The sequence below is a fragment of the Sylvia atricapilla genome, chromosome 4 (assembly GCF_009819655.1).
Source record: "Sylvia atricapilla isolate bSylAtr1 chromosome 4, bSylAtr1.pri, whole genome shotgun sequence".
NCBI classification, from domain to species: domain Eukaryota; kingdom Metazoa; phylum Chordata; class Aves; order Passeriformes; family Sylviidae; genus Sylvia; species Sylvia atricapilla.
Window position 1 is genome coordinate 70338582 of NC_089143.1, and position 16816 is coordinate 70355397.

General features: G+C 52.2%; 2 protein-coding genes across 3 annotated transcripts; both read right to left on the reverse strand.

Annotated features, from left to right (window-relative positions):
- Positions 1-929: 929 nt before the first annotated feature.
- On the reverse strand, positions 930-5780 carry GSR (glutathione-disulfide reductase). Its single transcript, XM_066318328.1, has 13 exons — positions 5581-5780; positions 4791-4817; positions 4446-4534; positions 3819-3888; positions 3513-3660; positions 3349-3403; positions 3143-3242; positions 2643-2729; positions 2284-2445; positions 1951-2062; positions 1736-1867; positions 1413-1546; positions 930-1240 (listed from the first exon to the last, which is right to left on the reverse strand). Exons 1-13 carry the CDS (start codon positions 5707-5709, stop codon positions 1091-1093), a joined length of 1395 nt encoding a protein of 464 aa, XP_066174425.1. The 5' UTR covers positions 5710-5780; the 3' UTR covers positions 930-1090.
- Positions 5781-5809: 29 nt separating this feature from the next.
- Positions 5810-14320, reverse strand: PPP2CB (protein phosphatase 2 catalytic subunit beta). 2 transcript variants are annotated; one of them, XM_066318329.1, is made up of 7 exons: positions 14056-14319; positions 9510-9719; positions 9125-9298; positions 8811-8900; positions 8026-8187; positions 7132-7250; positions 5810-6600 (listed from the first exon to the last, which is right to left on the reverse strand). In XM_066318329.1, the coding sequence occupies exons 1-7, from the start codon at positions 14155-14157 to the stop codon at positions 6528-6530; spliced, it is 930 nt and encodes a 309-aa protein (XP_066174426.1). In that variant the 5' UTR covers positions 14158-14319; the 3' UTR covers positions 5810-6527. The 2 variants fall into 2 exon arrangements, with proteins under 2 accessions (XP_066174426.1, XP_066174427.1); XM_066318330.1 differs by lacking the exon at positions 8811-8900 and having other exon boundaries at positions 14056-14320.
- Positions 14321-16816: the final 2496 nt, after the last annotated feature.

Genomic DNA, 16816 nt, shown 5'->3' on the forward strand with positions numbered 1-16816 from the left:
CGAGCATCTGGGTGATAGAGAGGCACGGAGGGGTAGAGGACAGGAGGACGAGGCCCGTGCATCTCCTCCCACCGCCTGAAGGAGCAGCTCCCGGGAGGCAAATGCCCCCGAACCCACCCCGCACATCTGAGCCTGCCCCACAGCCTGGGGCTGCCTCGCTCCGGCCTCTGGGTCCCGCCGTCTCCCACCAGTCTGGGGTCTGCCCTGAGCCCCAAAATGCAGGTTTTTGGATCTCTGATCAGAGCCTTAAACTGCCTGGGTGAGCCTCCTTCGCACTCCCAAGACAGGACTGGAGTCTATTTCACAGCCCTAAGACTGCCCGGGCCGGGCTGCTTCCAAGTGCCAACAAGGCAGGAGTTGGCCTCCATTTCTGAGCCAAAGAAAATGCTTGGTTTATTTATTACAGGTCCCCAAAACTGGCCAAATGAGCCTGGTGTCCCCCAAACACAGGCCTCAGTCTGTTTCCAGGACATGAAGGTGCCTGGCTCAGGCTCAATGTGGGGTGCCCTGTTCTGATCCCTAAACCCCCACACAACTCGGGCCTCTTCTTTCTCAGCCAGCTCTGGAGCTTCCAGTTGCTGGAAATGGGTCTGGAAACAGGGAATTTGATCCGCCAGCCTGGACTCCTCCTTGGAGTCCTAAGTGTGATGTCAGAACAGGCTGGAGAGCCAGTGGTGTTGGGACATGAGATAAAGAGGAGGGTAGAGCCAATCCAGGACACCTCAGCACCCACGAACACCCCAAGGACGCCACTGTCCGGCTCCTCTCTCTGCTGCTTCCTGCCCAGCCCCAGGGATTGCAGAGGAGGAGCCTGGCCACTGCCAGCCTTCTCTCAAGCCACACCCACGGACCGTGCCAACAGGCTCCACGGCTGGGCACGGCAGGAGACAGGCACCAGAGAGCAAAAGACAAAGACTAGCCAGCATCGGTGTGTTTACACCGGCGTGTTTACTTCCCACTCCAGGGCAAGCCAGACCAACGTTACAGACACAACCTCCATGCACCCACCCAGCAGTAAGGCACTTTTAACAACATGTAAAACGTTTTTCCCAGCTGCAGCCGCCATCCTGGGGTGACCCTGCCCGCAGCCTCAGCGTAGTGTCACCAGCTCCTCGGCAGAAGTGGGGTGAATGGCAACGGTGTTGTCCAGGTCGGCCTTGGTGGCCCCCATTTTGATGGCAACAGCAAAGCCCTGCAGCATCTCGTCACAGCCCAGCCCCTGCATATGCAAGCCCACCACCTTTGGAGAAGAAGTGAGAGGCCAGGTAAGACCCAGAATCCAGGGTGAACTCTTGGGCTTGATGCTAGGGGAGCTGGATCCCAGCCCAAGAGCTGACCACATGAGAACAAGAGGACAGCCAGCCGTGGTCCCCACTGCCCCCCAGCTGTGCCCCCCAGGCACCTCCACTCACCTTCTCCTCCTTGCCAGCGCACACTAGCTTCATGACACACTTCACCTTCCTCTGGGTGACGGCGTGGTACAAGGGAGTGAAGGACGTATTGTAGATCTTCACATTGTCCTTCCCATGTATGGCCACGGCCTCCTCTGTAGCAGAAGCCACAGCACAGGGGTCAGAGGGATGCACACCGGACATTTAAAAAGAGGAGTCAAAGCCTCCTCTCCTTTTGCCAAGGCTCACTTGCTGGAGATCAAGACATCTCCAGCATCAGAGCAGTAAGCTCTGAGCCAGTGTCCCCAGCCCTGTCACCTCCTCCCACGCCTGTCTGTCCCCACCTTCAGTGAGCCCCACAGTGCCGATAGGCGGGTGGCTGAAAACAACTGTGGGGATGTTCTCATAGTCCAGCCAGGAGTCCTGCTTGCCCTCGAAGAGCCTGTGGGCCAGCTTCCTGCCAGCTGCAATGGCCACTGTGGGGAGGGACAGGGAGCCTGAGCCACGGCGGCCTGTGGCACTGAGGGGCTGTGCAGAGAAGGGGACATGGCTGCAGTACCTGGGGTGAGGAGGGCTTTCCCACAGATATCCCCGATGGCATAGATCCCTTTCCTGGTGGTGTTCTGATACTTATCCACAACCACGTGGCCATTGGGGTCCACCTGTACGCCCTGCCATGGGAAACAGCAGCCACATATGCTCCAGGAGGGATGGGATGGCCCACGGGGCACCTCTGCTGGTGAACACAGCGTTCCCAGGCAGGGGGCCAATTGTGGGAACATCATCCCGTGACAGGCTCTGGAGACCCAAGGGAACCCCAAATACCCGTGGGACACTCAGAGACGTGTTGGCATTCTCCCCCCAGCGCAGGAGGGATGCGCTGCCATCTCACCACTCGGTCCAGGCACAGCCCGTCGGAGTTGGGCTGCCGCCCCACGGCCCACAGGAGGCAGTCCACGTCCCGGATCACCCCCTCCACCGGCTTGCAGCCGGGCACCGCCGAGCTCACTGTCACATCCAGCAGCCCGCTGGGAGACTTAGCAACCCCCTTGACCTAAGGAAAACAAGAGCAGCAAGAGACGGTGCAGATGGCTTTTGCCTTACAAGAAGAGGCAGCAGCCATGCTGCAGAAGCAGGGATGTGGCCAAAAAGCATTGCTCAGCAAGCAGCACCCAAAATGGCAGCTTTCCCCCAGCCCTGCCTCTGCAGGAGGGATGGGACAAGCTGCAAGGCTGCTCTGTGCTTTCCCACCTGTGTGTGCTTCCGGACATCCACTCCGGTGTTCTCCAGCTCCTGGGTGCAGTTTGAGCTGATCAGGGAGTCAAAGGTTCGCAGGACCTAGGCAAGGATGCCCCCGACCCTGTCAGACAAAGGTCCGCAAGCAAAGGCACCACCTGGCAGCCCCTCCCCCAGCATTTCCCTGCTCCTGGAAACCACGAAGTTTGGGCTGCTTCTGTTTAACACACTTCTCTGTTTCTCCATTATTTTCTTTTCCTTTCTCCACTTTTCAAGTCATGACTTGAAATAAAGCTCAGGGGAATGGATGTGGCGACACGTGTGGCTGCAGGAACGCGGGGCACGTGGCTGGGTGCTGAGAAAACACAGCCCTCCCAGCCTCTCTGTGGTTCCCATGGCACCATCCGCTGCATCACCGTTCCCGTGCCAACTCAGACCCTCCTTTGCCAGGAGCTGACAACCAGAACAGCCTGGTGGGCTGGGCTGTGACAGCCAGGGACAGGTGGTGGCAGTACCTTGTCATGGCGGATGAGCAGGGATGACTTGGAGCCCAGTGTGGCGAGGATCCCCGCGATCTCCACCGCGATGTAGCCGGCCCCGACGATGACGCTGCGCCTGCAGGGAAGCGATGATGCCACCGGGATGCTGGCATTGTCATTTCCCCGCAGTGCAGGCACCAGGAGCTGGCACCGGAGGCTGCGGGGGATGGATCCCACCGTACCTGGGCAGCTCCTCCAGCTCGAAGAAGCCGTCACTGGTCATCCCCAGACTGGCACCTGCAAAGCAGAGACCCTTTTGCACCCTTCAGCTGTCCCCCTTCCCCTCCCAAAGCCTGCTTTGCTTTGGCAGACCTCTCTCCAGCCTGGGGAATTTCATCAGGCTCACCAGGAATTTCGCTGTCGGAAGGGACAACTGGGCGCCCGCCTGTGGCTATAAGGATGTGAGGAGCCGTGTACTTTTTCCCATCTACTTCGATGGTTGGCTCGGGATCAGCAGTGAACTTGCCATAGCCCCGGATTATGTCAATGTGAGCCTTAGGGGTAACAGTTATGGAGTTAACAGCAGGATGACGTGTGAGAGACAGGAGCCAGGGCTTCCACAGCTGGAGGACAGCCATTAAGGCTGGAAAAGTGGCCAAAAATCCACCACTTTTGCCACTCAGATTGCAGGATAAACACATCCCATGCTCACCTTCTTAACATTGTTCTCATAGATGTCATTGAGGCGCCGCACGTATGCGTCACGCTTCTCCTTGATGGTCCTGGAATAGAACAGGGAATACCATCATTGCCAGCAGGTGAACCTCAGAGCTCAGAAAGAACTTAGCACTCGGTACCATGGTCCATTTCATAAGATAATAATGGTTGGTCAAAGGTTAGACTCAATGATCTCAGAGGTCTTTTCCAACTCGGTACCATGGTCCATTTCATAAGATAATAATGGTTGGTCAAAGGTTAGACTCAATGATCTCAGAGGTCTTTTCCAACTCTAATGCTTCCGTGATTCTGTGAACTCCACCCCTCTGGCACGAGGCAGCCACGCCACAAAATAAAACAGCTCCCTGTGACCCTTTCCCCACTAGAGCAAGATTTCTGTGCCTGCCTTCCCTGCATTTGACTTCTCCAGAGTCTGTTCCCACCTCCAGCTTGGCACCCTGTTCTCCAAAACACCACAGCAACGCTGGCCCTGTAACCAGCTCTGCACAACCCATGGGAGCCTGGAAGCAGGCAGGGACCCCTCTGAAGTGGATAATGCACTGCTCCCCATGGGACACTCACTGGAAGATGCTGGTTTCCAACTGGCCCTTTCCATTCTTACCTCCAGTTGAACTTGACACCTGGTGTTTCAAAGCCATAGTCAGCATGATCGTGGATAAACTCTGCATGGACTGCCGTGTTCCACATCACCTGCCCCCACACAAACTTCAGGTTGGCTCAGGAAGACTGCTTTGATTCTGGGAAAACACCTGCCAGGCTTCCTGATTCCTGGCCTTTGCCTGGAGCACCCAAGGGCCACAGGAGTGCCCATGGCATCCCGACGACTCAATACCCGCCAAGGTTCTGCTTCCTCCCCACACCCTGTGCCAGCACCTCCCTAGAATTTGGCAGGCACCCACTCCAGCCCCAACCCATGCCGCTGGAGCTGATGGCAGAACAGCCTTACCTTCTTAGGCACGCACCCAACATTGACCTGGGGGGAATAAGAGCAAGTCTCAGTGTCAAGGCCCAGTTTTCCAAAGGCAATACTCCAGAGAGCATCCTGCATCAGGCTGGCACTACACGTCAGCTCTCTCCTCAGGAAAACAAAGGCAGGATTACGGGTTCCTGGTAAAACAGGGGTGTAACTGCCTCAGGAGGCTCAAGGTCTTGCGGTTTGCCCATTTTCCTTCACTTCCTTGAAAGAGAATAGGGAAGGTGGAGCCTTCAAACACAGGGTTTTTTCCATTGATACTCTAAAAATTATTTACTAGAGAAAGGTGTTTTTCATCCCCTGCCTGTACTTCTGGGAATATGGTAATTTTTCCAGCAGAATGCAATTAGGGCATAAAACTAGAGCCTGTCCCTGGCTTATCTGAGGAATCAGGTGGTTTTTTTGGCTTGTTACTAGCTCACCGTGCTCTTGAGTTCTGCTTTACTGCCTTGCAGTTGTGCTACACAGATCCAGGATCCATGGGCATCCTGTCACTTGCCTAAAACCTGCTCGGAAACGGCTAGGAAGAAACTGGTGGAGATGGGGGACTGGGATCCGTCCTGCTTCAGCCTGACAAGGCACAACGCTCGGACACGGGGAAGACGATTCTTCCTCTCCGACTTCCCCCATCGCGACCCTCCCCGGGGGCTCCGCCACCATCCCCGGGTCGTGGGGGACAGCGCAGGGCCACCGGCCGTGCATCGCTCGTCCCCTGCCCGGTCCCTCCCCGCCCCGGGTACGGGTCCACCCGCAAGTGACTCACGCAGGTGCCGCCGAGGCGCAGCGGCTCCACCAGCGCGACCCGGGCGCCGAGCTCGGCCGCCCGCCGGGCCCCCGCCAGGCCCCCGGAACCGCCGCCCAGCACCAGCAGCTCGTACGCGGCCGCCGCCATCGCTGCAGGTTCGGTCTGACCCCGCCGCCCCGTCCGGGACCGCCCCCGGCCCGCCCCGGGACCGCCCCCGGCCCGCCCCAGCCCTGCACGACACCGAGAGTTGGGGCTGACAACGGCAAGTTTATTGGTTCAGGTACAGCGAGGAGGATTGCAAGCACTTCCAGGACAAATATACAGAGGGGAAGGGGAAGAATAACAAAAGAGGGGGAAAAAAAATTACCCCAAAACAACAACAACAAAAAAACCAAGCCAAAAAAAAAAAAAAAAAAAAAAAAGGGGGGGGGGGGGGGAAGGATCAGCACAGAATGGGAATAGAGCTGAAAAGGGAACGCTTTCATCTGAGTTATGACAACGTACTCCCAAGCAGGAATCACTTCCTTTCTCCAGTTAAGTTGAGCGGTATTTGCAATAAAATAAAAAGTGGTGAGGGATGAAGTTAGTGTGCACTCCCCTGGAAAACAAACTCTAATTCATGCCAGTTAAACACTAGAACTAAAAATGTACAAAGAAGCGTCAGAGGAGATGAAGTGTTGTTAAAGAGTTACCTTTTCCTCTCTGAACAGTCCAGAAGGAAAACAATGACTACAAATACAGCAGGCAAACTGACTTTTGGGCTGATGGGCATGGGAGAGAGAGAGTGTGTCGTAAGGAATTCAGTCTCAAGTTGTGCTAAATGCTCTTCGTCCTCTGTATGGCACATTTTGGTCCATGATGGGGATCTGAGTTGAGACGAACCCTGATTTCTTACAGAAACGTGTAAATATTGTTGCTTTTTTAAAATGCCAGGTGTACTTCCTTCTACAAAGGTTGGGAGAGGTTTATAAGAAGTAGTCTGGGGTACGACGGGTAACATGAGGCTCTCCACGACGAGGTGCTGGGTCAAACTGGAGGCTGCAGGAAAGAAAAAGGTATCACTTACCCTCCTCCACAAGTCACTTTCCAGTGCCATGATAAATACCAGGCTTGTTCTCCTGCTGCTAGCGCCCTACTCACCCCAGCTGCTTCCACATAAAACATTCCAAGCCCCAAACCAAGAATTCATGGGAGTTAAAACTCATCAGTGACCCAGCAGCCCGTCTCCACTTTCTCATAGGAGCAGCTGAAAGGACAATTCAGACCCTCTCCCCTGTCTTACAAAGCTCAGTGCTACCAAAGACGAAAACAAATACATAAATCCACATGTTCTTACTCTCTCCATCAAGCTTAGGCAGTAACAAGACTGAAGTGCAAAAGCTCCAACTCTCCAGACGGCCAGAAAGAGGAGCTTTTAGGAGCTTAATTCACCACTTCTTTTAAGGCAGAGCACACATTAATTCCAGAGTGGTCTGAGCTGGCTTTTCATGGAAGAACCCCTTTGGGAAATGTCAGCCATTCCTCACTGAGTGGTTAGAAAAAGAGCCCAGGCCAAGCCAGGATACTCACAAGGAATATTTTAAAGTGTCATCTAGTTCCATGATAGCAGCCTGGTTCCCACAGCGGTAGCAGTAATTGGGGGCACTGAAGATGGTAACCACATTCCGGTCGTGGCACCAGTTATAACCCTGCCAGGCAGAGAGAGAACAAAAAAACGGTCTCTGTTAAACCTCAGCCAGTCCAAAGTTCCTCTTCAGGCCTAAAACTCTTTGAGGCACTTGTGAAACCGGAGATTTCTTGATGTATTTCCAGCTGACTTAGTTTCATTTCAAAACACATGCTTTACCACAAGAAGCAGCAGCAGGTACCTGGCAAAACCAGCACCAAGCAGCCTACAGATCATCCACTCCTCACTTGTAAATTAGGGATTGTACCACTAAAAAGCCTTGGGATTTTTAGGGATGCCTTTGGCTTTCATCCACCACAAGTGACAATTTGCCTGCTGGATGCCAGTGACTTCTGTCACTTGGTTCTGCTTAAGGGATCTACCTGCACTACATTTTAAATGGCATTTTTCCAGCAAGACATCCAAGAATAGCCTGTTGAGAGCTAGAAATGGCATCATCTCCATCACAACTGACTGCTGAGCGCTATGGGACAGGCTGTCAGATGTAGCAGCAGTCAAAGCAAGAGCAAGCCAGCAAGATAATTCCTGCCACAAAAGGGGTGTGACATAGCCCCTGTGGCAATTTACTTGGAGGGGGAAATGGCAGAACATCCCCTCATTTAGGCTGCAGGTCAAAGCACATAATTTTATGTTGTTTTCACATGACTAAAGCCTCTCTTTGGTACTGACCTGCCTAAGATTTAGGTGTCAACAAACCCGCAAGTGGAAGGCGTCCCAGAGGAGACCCCCATGAGCCCCTGCTTTGTTAGCTCTGGCTAGCAGAGTGCCTGCCCTACCTCCATGACCAGCTGGTGAGCACGGGAGACCAGCGTGAGACCATTGGCGTGGTTGAAGGTTTCAGAAATATCCTGCCCAAAGGTATAGCCAGCACCACGTGGAGAAATGCCCCAGCCGCCACGGTCATCCGGATCTGACCACAACAGATCACACATCGGACCCTGGGCAAAGATTAAGAGTTCTTTGTTAAACCACTGGCAAGATGCTTAAACACGTTTTATTTACAAGACTGCCAGCACGTCCTTCTCAGTGCAAGGCACGTGAGAAGTTTACTGAATACACATCTGCGAGCCCCAACCACTCCCAACACAACTTCCAGCTGCCCCGGGAGCTCCAAGCATGGCTTTTCAGTCCAGATTGCAGGCCCCAGGAAACTCTAACAAGGTGAAACACCGCAAGAGGCTGGGCTGGCTGGGGAGGAAGGATGGTGACACGGTGTGGCTTCACATGGCGGTTGTCAGTTCACAACCACATAAGTGATGAGGCTGAAGATAGTAAACACCCTCCCCTGCCAAATCCTGCTCGTTGAGTCAGACTGAAAGCCCAAAAATCCCATAATTCTGAGGAAAACAAGTGTGAAACCCCACAGCTCTCGTTATGTAGACTGCTGTAATCAAAGCACACTGACTTATGTGTGTTCTGCCCAAATGTTCATCTGCTCCAGCCCCTGGAAAAGTCATAATCCATGTGTAACCACGTGTTCAAATGGACTGCAATGTGAGAAACCATGTGCTTTTTCCACCAACAGATAGTCAAGTTTCTGAAGCACTTTCTTTCCTATTACCTCATGTGGAACTTCCTGCAGGCGGTCCAGAGCCCTGATATGATCCAGTGTATCTATGGATGGAGAGAGGCCACCATGGAGGCAGAAAATCTGTTCCAGAAAGAAAAGAGCAATGCAATAAGTGCATATTGTTAAGGGAAGAACGATGTCCAAACCAGCTGGGTTTAACACTGGTGACAGTCACTCACAACCCCAGCCACCTTGCCCTCGGATCACAAGTCTAAGGAGCTTGTCTGGGACTGCTCCTGCGGATGTCAGACAACACAGCCTGCAGAAATCTACAGAAGGGAGGGTTTTCCTCATGCCAGACTTACCTGGCCATCTACCAGAGCTGTGAGTGGAAGGTAATCAAACAGGTCTGTGAAGTACTTCCAGACGTTGGCATTGCCGTACTTGCGCAGGCACTCGTCGTAGAAGCCGTAGACTTGTGTGATCTGCCGGCTCTCGTGGTTGCCCCTCAGTATCGTGATGCGCTCCGGGTACCGCACCTGGTGGGGAGAGGACACTTCCTCAGCACAGGTACGGAACGAGTGAGGAATGGAAGGTGACAAGCAGCAGCCAAGCGCTCTGCTCCCAGCACGTGCCCGACTGATATGCAGTGCACTCAAGCCAACAGCAGCGTCACCAAGACGAGAAAATTGTTCTGGAGAAAATGGTTCCCAACTCCCCGGTTTTGCCCCCAAACCTCCCAAGCCGTACCTTCAACGCCACCAGGAGAGTCACCGTCTCCACCGAGTAATAGCCTCTGTCCACATAGTCTCCCATGAACAGGTAGTTTGTGTCTGGAGACTTCCCACCAATCCTGAAGAGTTCCATAAGGTCATGGAACTGCCCGTGGACATCTCCGCAGACGGTGACGGGGCAGCGTACCTCTTGCACATTTGATTCTTTTGTCAGGATTTCCTTAGCCTGGAAAGGAAAGCACATTTAGGACAAAAAGGTCAGAGGCTCTTCCACAAGGAGGTGATGTTATTCTGCTGCATTCCCCACTGGAAACCCAGTTTCACCCCCACTTCTGAAGCTGACCACTGGAAAAACAGTTTGGTGGGTGAGCACAGACAAGGGGTGTTTCCCAAATCCCAGTGCATGGAGATGAGCAGGTTTACTACAGTGAGGCCAGATTCCCTTGCCCAGGGCACATTTTGCCTGCCAGAATTCTAATCCTCTTCCAAGCATAACAGTTTAGCAACTTCTACAGGCAAGTCACATACAACTGGAAAGCAAAGACAGACAATTGGAACATACGGAGCCACAACCAGCTTCCCTGGCTGTACCCAGCTGGCAACAAAACGACCACAGATGGAGGGAAGGCATCCCTGGATTTAGTCATCTCTTCTTCCACACCCAGCAGTTCCTCTGCTAATCACAGCCATGCAATGTAGCCTATCCACACCACCTTATTATCCTTATCAAATCCCATGTTTGTTGTGCTGCCTCCAGCTCATTGACTGATGCTGATCAGCGCTCCAGGCCCATCTGAGGCACAAGGGAACACCCACAAGACGGCTCCATCTGATCCAAACAAAAGGGCTGGAGGATCACTAACACTGAGCAGTCACCAGCAGGTGATGATCTGGGTATTCCCTGCCATATCCCTTAGCTCAGGATGCGCTAAGGCTCATCATGTGCTGCCAGAAGGGACATGCTTCCCAAGGATACCCTCTGTGGGTTTCCTGAGGATGCCTGCATTCCCATTCCAGTGTTTGCTGCCTTGCCTCTTTTAGGAAAAATATGTATTTGGAAGGAGTAATTAAACCCCAAGCAGTTTGGACAGTTTAGACTGCATCCAGTATGCTCTCTGTACATAACCTAACCTGAGGGATCCCTGAAGTCACATTCTGCCCACGGACTTGACGACATGGGCTCTGCCTTGCACTTCTAGTGCGGCTGGGAACTGCTGAACGTGTTGTATTTGAGTGCAGTAGTAGCACTCAAATTCTGCTCACACATATTTAAAAGCATTTATAGCATCTTCTGAGAGCTTCCACCCTCTGGGAGACAAATATAAACCTACAAAACAGCTGCTCTGTGTGTTCTGACTGTGCACAAAGCAACAGGCAGGGGTTTGTTCCAAGCTGGAGGTCAGCAGGGCTCCTTTTCCACAGCAACAGGGCAAATATGTTCACTTAAAATCTACCCTAGGAAGGGGGGCCAGCCCACAAACTGAAATGTTGGTGCTAGGAGAATCCAGAAGTTTCCCCTGATGAGGAAGGAGGAGCTGGCAGGTGACAAGGAGCAGCTCCTCCCGCTGCCAACCAGCTGTTCCCCTGCAGCCCATTTTAGCTCACCCTGTGGACACTCATCTGTGCACGTGGACAGATCCAGTCCGTCATTTTAACTCTGCAGAGCTGGTTTAGATCAGGCTTGGGAGTCCCAGTTTGCCTTCACGTGATAATTTTCGTGATAATGCGGAACAAGAATATCAAAATCTTCAGCATCAATAAAAACACCCCAGAAAAGCAATGACTAACCAGTGCATCTGCCTGCAGTGTGAACACTGAAATCAAATGACTTAAAATAAAAAGCACTATTACAAAGCAAAAATAAAAACCTCTGATGCAAGCAGGCTGCCTGGCATCATCAGCGCTTACTTAATCCAGGAGGCTAATAAATAACTATGACTTAAAAGTCAAAATTTAGCTACCTTTGTTGCTGAAAACAGTGACTAATGGTATCAGCTTCCTGCGCATCTGTCCCATTTGCGCTGGATGAAAACCATATCCAGGTCAGGATAAAAAGCAGGAGCTTTTAGGTGTTTTTATTAAATAAACCTCCCTTGTATCAAATAAACCAAACCAATGGTTGCCATGTCTGTGCTCAAAGAGCCTTTGAAGAGCAGCCTGTTTGCTGGCTGTGAGCCTGCCCATCATCTCAACTCCTTGTGTGCTTCTGAAGAGCCTTGGAGAGAGGAGAAACTCCACTCCTGGAAGATTCATTCCCTCACCTCGGTCTGACCTGTAGAGGGCTCGTTCTCTGGGATTCTGAAGCCAGGCATGGAGTTTGGGATCAAAATTCACCTGAATCTTCATCCCACCGATTGCCACAGACCAAACTACCATACCAACACGTGGGCTGAGAATATCAAACCTTAGGGATCTTGGCTGGAACGAGAATCAGCCAAGGGAGATGGAAGCCAGAGGGGTGGCAGGGATGGAGCTGTCTCACCCTTCAGGAATAAGGCAGCAGCCTCTGCCAAGGTGCTCCCAGAGGTGCCTGGACTAGCACCTCCCAGGATGAGCACCACCAACCAAGAACTAAAACATTCCTGGCCATGACACAACACTGGGAATTTCCTGCAATGGGACTGTGTCCCCTCTTAGGCCTCCAAAGAACAAGGAGAGGGATTGTCATGGGCGGCTGCTTGTTAAATTCAGGAGACAGCCTTTTTCCTTGCCTTCCTTCATAGCCCATTTCATCATCTTTGTGAGAAACCCTTTTGCCTGGATTGAGCAGGATGGCTCTCAGCTCCCTCACCTGTACCCCAAATGTGCAAGCTCCAGCAGGGATCAGAATGAATCCTTCTATCAGCCTCTGAATTTCTGCAGGATTTGAGCTCATTTTCATTTTAGACACCAACGGGATGGGAACATTATCCCGTTGAGAAACAGCACTTCCACCACCAGCATGAGCCACATGGGGCTGAGCAGCAGTCAAAGGAAGGTGTTAGTGGGCAGGTAAGGACAGAATGACACTTCATAGGGACAGAATGACACCTCCACCACTTTTAATACTGCAGAATCACTAGGCAGCTTTCATTGTGCAGAATCCTTCCCTCATCACTGTCCACTACACCAGTACTTAAAACCAAGAATGACCCACACAGATAACTCTGTGATTTTGCTGTTTTGTGTTTGTTTTTTTCTTTTTTCCTCCACTTCATTTTGATTTTTCATTTTAGTACTGAGTTTTTCCACAAACTGAAACCTGAGGCAAAAGGCACTACTGTGCTGGGCCTCTCTGAAATCAGCTTCAAAGCCAGGAGTGCTGAAAAGTTTTTAGAATCTCCTTTTCTGGAGAAAAGGATTTCGACAAATACAATTTCAAACAAACCAACTAAACCAGCTCTGTAGCAAGGCTGCACACCCAGAGGTTTTTGTAAGCTCCTCTCCTGGGTGACAGAACCACTCCCCAAAACTTAAACAAGCCAAGGCAGTGCAGGACACAGTGTCTCCCTCATGCCCCCGCCGTTTCCATCAGTTTCCAGCAGCCTGGAAGAACAAGGTGCTGTGACAGATGACACACCTACCTGTCACCTGCCTCCTGAAGGACAAACACCATCCCCACCTCCAGCTGAGCTTTCCTATCCAGCTTCTCCCTATTTCCTGTGTATTCAGCCACAGTCTGCTGGCATTGTCCTCCAGCTCCCCAAAACACAGCAGCCACAACTCCAGCTTCCCAAACAGCCACAGCTCCCTCAAAATTGATGGAGCTCTGGAGAAAGAGTCACAAAACAAAGGGACAGCCCCAGCACGGGATTGAAAAAAAAAATGAAAAGGGGGAAAGAAAACAGAAGCTGTGTGGCGGTTAGGGAGATGCCAGGATCACTGCTGGAAAAATGTGCCAAGGAAAATCCTCCCTTGGTCACAGACTGCAGTGTTGAGGGAACGTCCACCACAAAGAGCTATTGGACTGCTCAGACAACACCCAGCACAAGCCTAAGAATCTTTCCTTCTGACGGGAAAAAAAGGCTCTTGCCAGTCTCTGCTAAACAAATCCAAGCAGGCATCTGCCAAGGCCTGCCCAAACCACCGTCCAAAATAGCAGACAGTGTCCTTTATTCGGCCATTTCTCTTTCTATTTTGGTCCCCCCCACTCCTCAGCAGGCCGCGAGCCTGTTTGAGTCTCACCTCTGCCCCCTCTGCTTCCCGAGATCCTACCTCGGAAGTCAGAGAGTTTCCTCACTGACTTGGGGTCGACTTTTCAGCATGTTCTGTAGTACACCAGGACATCGGATACCCCCCAGACACCACCCCGGTCTCCCAGTGCTGGATATTCCAGAGGCAGCAACCTTGTCACCCGGTGTCCAACCTCACAGAAACCACCCCAGTCATCCAGTGCCGGATACAGGCACCATCCTGCTCTCCCAAAATCCACAGGCACCGGCCGCTCTCTCAATGCCAAACATCCCACAAGCACCCCCCCGCCACCCAATGCCCGATATCTTCCCGGCTGCAACCCAGTCTCCCAACGCCGGATATACCACAGGCACCATCCCGCCCTCCCAACGTCCGGGCCCCGCACTCACCTTCTCGCAGAGGCTGCGGACCTGGCTCTCGCTCAGCTGTCGACACTCGTTCAGCTGCTCGATCCACTGGTCCAGCTCCTTGGCGAAGCCCTTCTCCTCCATGGCGGGGGGGCCGGGCGGGCCCCCCGAGGCCCGGGCCCGCCTGTGGGTGCCGGCGGCAGCGGCCGGGGACGCGCGGCCCGCTCGGGTCCGCTCCGCTCCGCGTAATGGCGGCGCCCCCCACCTGCCGCGGCTGCTGCGCACTTCCGGCCACGCCCACAAACGCGCGCAGCGCGCGCCGACGCTTCCGGCGCGCCGAGGCTGCCTCAGAGCCACGCCCCTCCCCCGGGCTGCCGCCCTTCCCCTCAGGGCCCCGCCCCTTCCGTCGGCCCCGCCCCCTCCGGGCCCCGCCCCCTCACGGCTGCCTGCGGCGATGGCGGCTGCGCTTGGCTGCGTCTGCTCCGGGCCAGAATCGCCTGACACGACCTGCGCTCTTCTCTCCAAGGGAAAATGAATAAAATGCTCCCTTCTCTCAAAGGAAAAAACATAAAATCACAAGGTTTTGCACCCACTGTGGGTGTCGAGTCGCGAGAGTTGACAGCAGGGCCCGGGAATGTAACAATCCCTGTCTGCCCTTCAGGAAATGCGTGTTATTAATCCATTTCATCATACTCCCGTGAAATATTGTGGAGCAGTACTCAAAACCTGGAGCACATGTACCATGATGTACCAAATACGACTCGGGATTAGTGAATATAAGCAGGAAAAATTAATACATTTGCTTACAATCTGACACTCTATTAATCCTGCCCTCGGCTTTAAACTGTGGCAGACCTGCACAAATTTCTTCCCACTGCTCTTTATTTCTCGCCTTTGGGCTTGTTCTCCTGTCTCCTCTATACCCAAATGGAGTAGTAATACCATGAGAGTGATGTAATAACTGAGGCTATGACACTGCTACAGTCTGGAGTGCCCAGCTGAGGCAGTAAAGACTGGGATTTTAGGAGACCCCTGATGGGAAACTTTCCTGAGATTTTTAGCAGGATAAAACAGATTAAGTTCATGTGGGGTGTTCTTTCATGTCAGATGGGAAGGCTGAGGTTTGCTGAGGTGCTGCTCAGGCTGTCCTACCAGGAACACTGAGGTCAGTCACAGTTTCTCTTAATCCCCACTGGGTAAAACAGATAGACTTGTCTGTTTTTTCCCTCACCCTGACGTGAGGGGGAAAAATTAAAGGATTCAAAACATCACATCCCTGAAGTGAATTTTCTAACTAAAAACAGTTCGCAAAGTAAAAGAGAGCAATTCACATGAAATACAACTTTGTAGCTACTGTTCTAGATGACGATTGCTCACCATTCCAGTTCCCAGGGAAGACAGCTGCCAGGACCTGTTCACACTCCTCTGGATGTTTTATTTGCTGGTTTGTTTTCCAGAAGATCATTTTAAACCATATTGCCCATGTTTGTGATGCTGTAGCAGTGAACAGCCATGGGTGGGATAAGGCAAACCCTGCCTCATGGCAATGGACAATAAATCTTCCCACTCCAGAGCTTTCCAAGGACAGTGCCTCCAGGAGCATACAGGAGAGAAGCACCCCCCAGAAAAATCATCCCTGGCTTGTCCTAAACGACCTAAAAAAGGGCATCCTGATCCTCAACAGGCGAGCCTTAAAACAAATGTTGTGCAGCTTTTATTCCGTCCTTCAGTTTTTGAAGTTTTTCTCGTGATTTAATTTGAGGAAACAAGGTCCGGGCATATGGACATGCACACTTTGGTGATAAGTTTCTATTTACTGATTCCTTGCCATCATTAAAATGCTTAATAGGCAAAGCTTAAATGGAAGGATTGAACTGAGATACTTCTCTTGGCTCCTTGTCAGAAATAAAGAGATTTCTGAGGTATTGATCCGATGGCGGGATCAGCAAAGGACCGGCAAAACCTCACACCTACATCTGTTCAGCCTGAGCCAGGACCATCCTCAGAGCAACACAACATGGTTTATTGGAAAGAGGGAGCTCTTGGGATGAGCTGTGGATTTTCCTGCAGAGGAGTGGCAGGGACAGAGCCTGCGGAATCTCCCGGCAGCAGTGGGGGACATTCATCAGGCTCCCTGGCAGGGAAAACTGACAAGCCTCACTGAGAGGGAATTAATGAAGGCAGGATTTTCCACCACCTTCTCTAAAATCTCATCATTTTTGTGCTAGAGCCTTCTAAAAAGGCAATGCTGGTCAAGTGGCATAAACGGCCACTTCATTAAAAAAAACCATTAGTGTTATCTGTGTAACATTAAACCCCTCCATGGGGTACCTTGCTTTCTTATTTTTATGATTTTTCCATTGAAACGTGGCTTTTTAGGGTGTGATACAGAACACAGGAGAAACAGAAGCAGAAAAAATTACTCATGGTCACTACTGCCTGTGGAGGATGTTGCCTGGGCTTATCCACTGCTTCCCAAAGAGTGCTGGATTCCTGTGTTTTGGAGAGGGGAAAAAACAACCCCCAACAGTTAATAAATGAAATAAACCAGTAAAGTTCTTCCCTCTGCCAGCAGCACAAGCTCAGCGGGAGCTGCTCCAAAGGCACCTGATCCCCGCTGTGAGGGTGCAGGGGAGCACTGGACTGCCCAGAAGGACGAGGATACAGATCCCTGAAACACATTTTGGGGTGCAGACAGCATTTTTGCAGTGGATGGAAGACAGGTGTACCTGACAGCACCCTCCATGAAGCCTGGATTCTTTCTCCCAGTGTTTCTCCAAGGATTCATCTCCTTCCTTCCCGT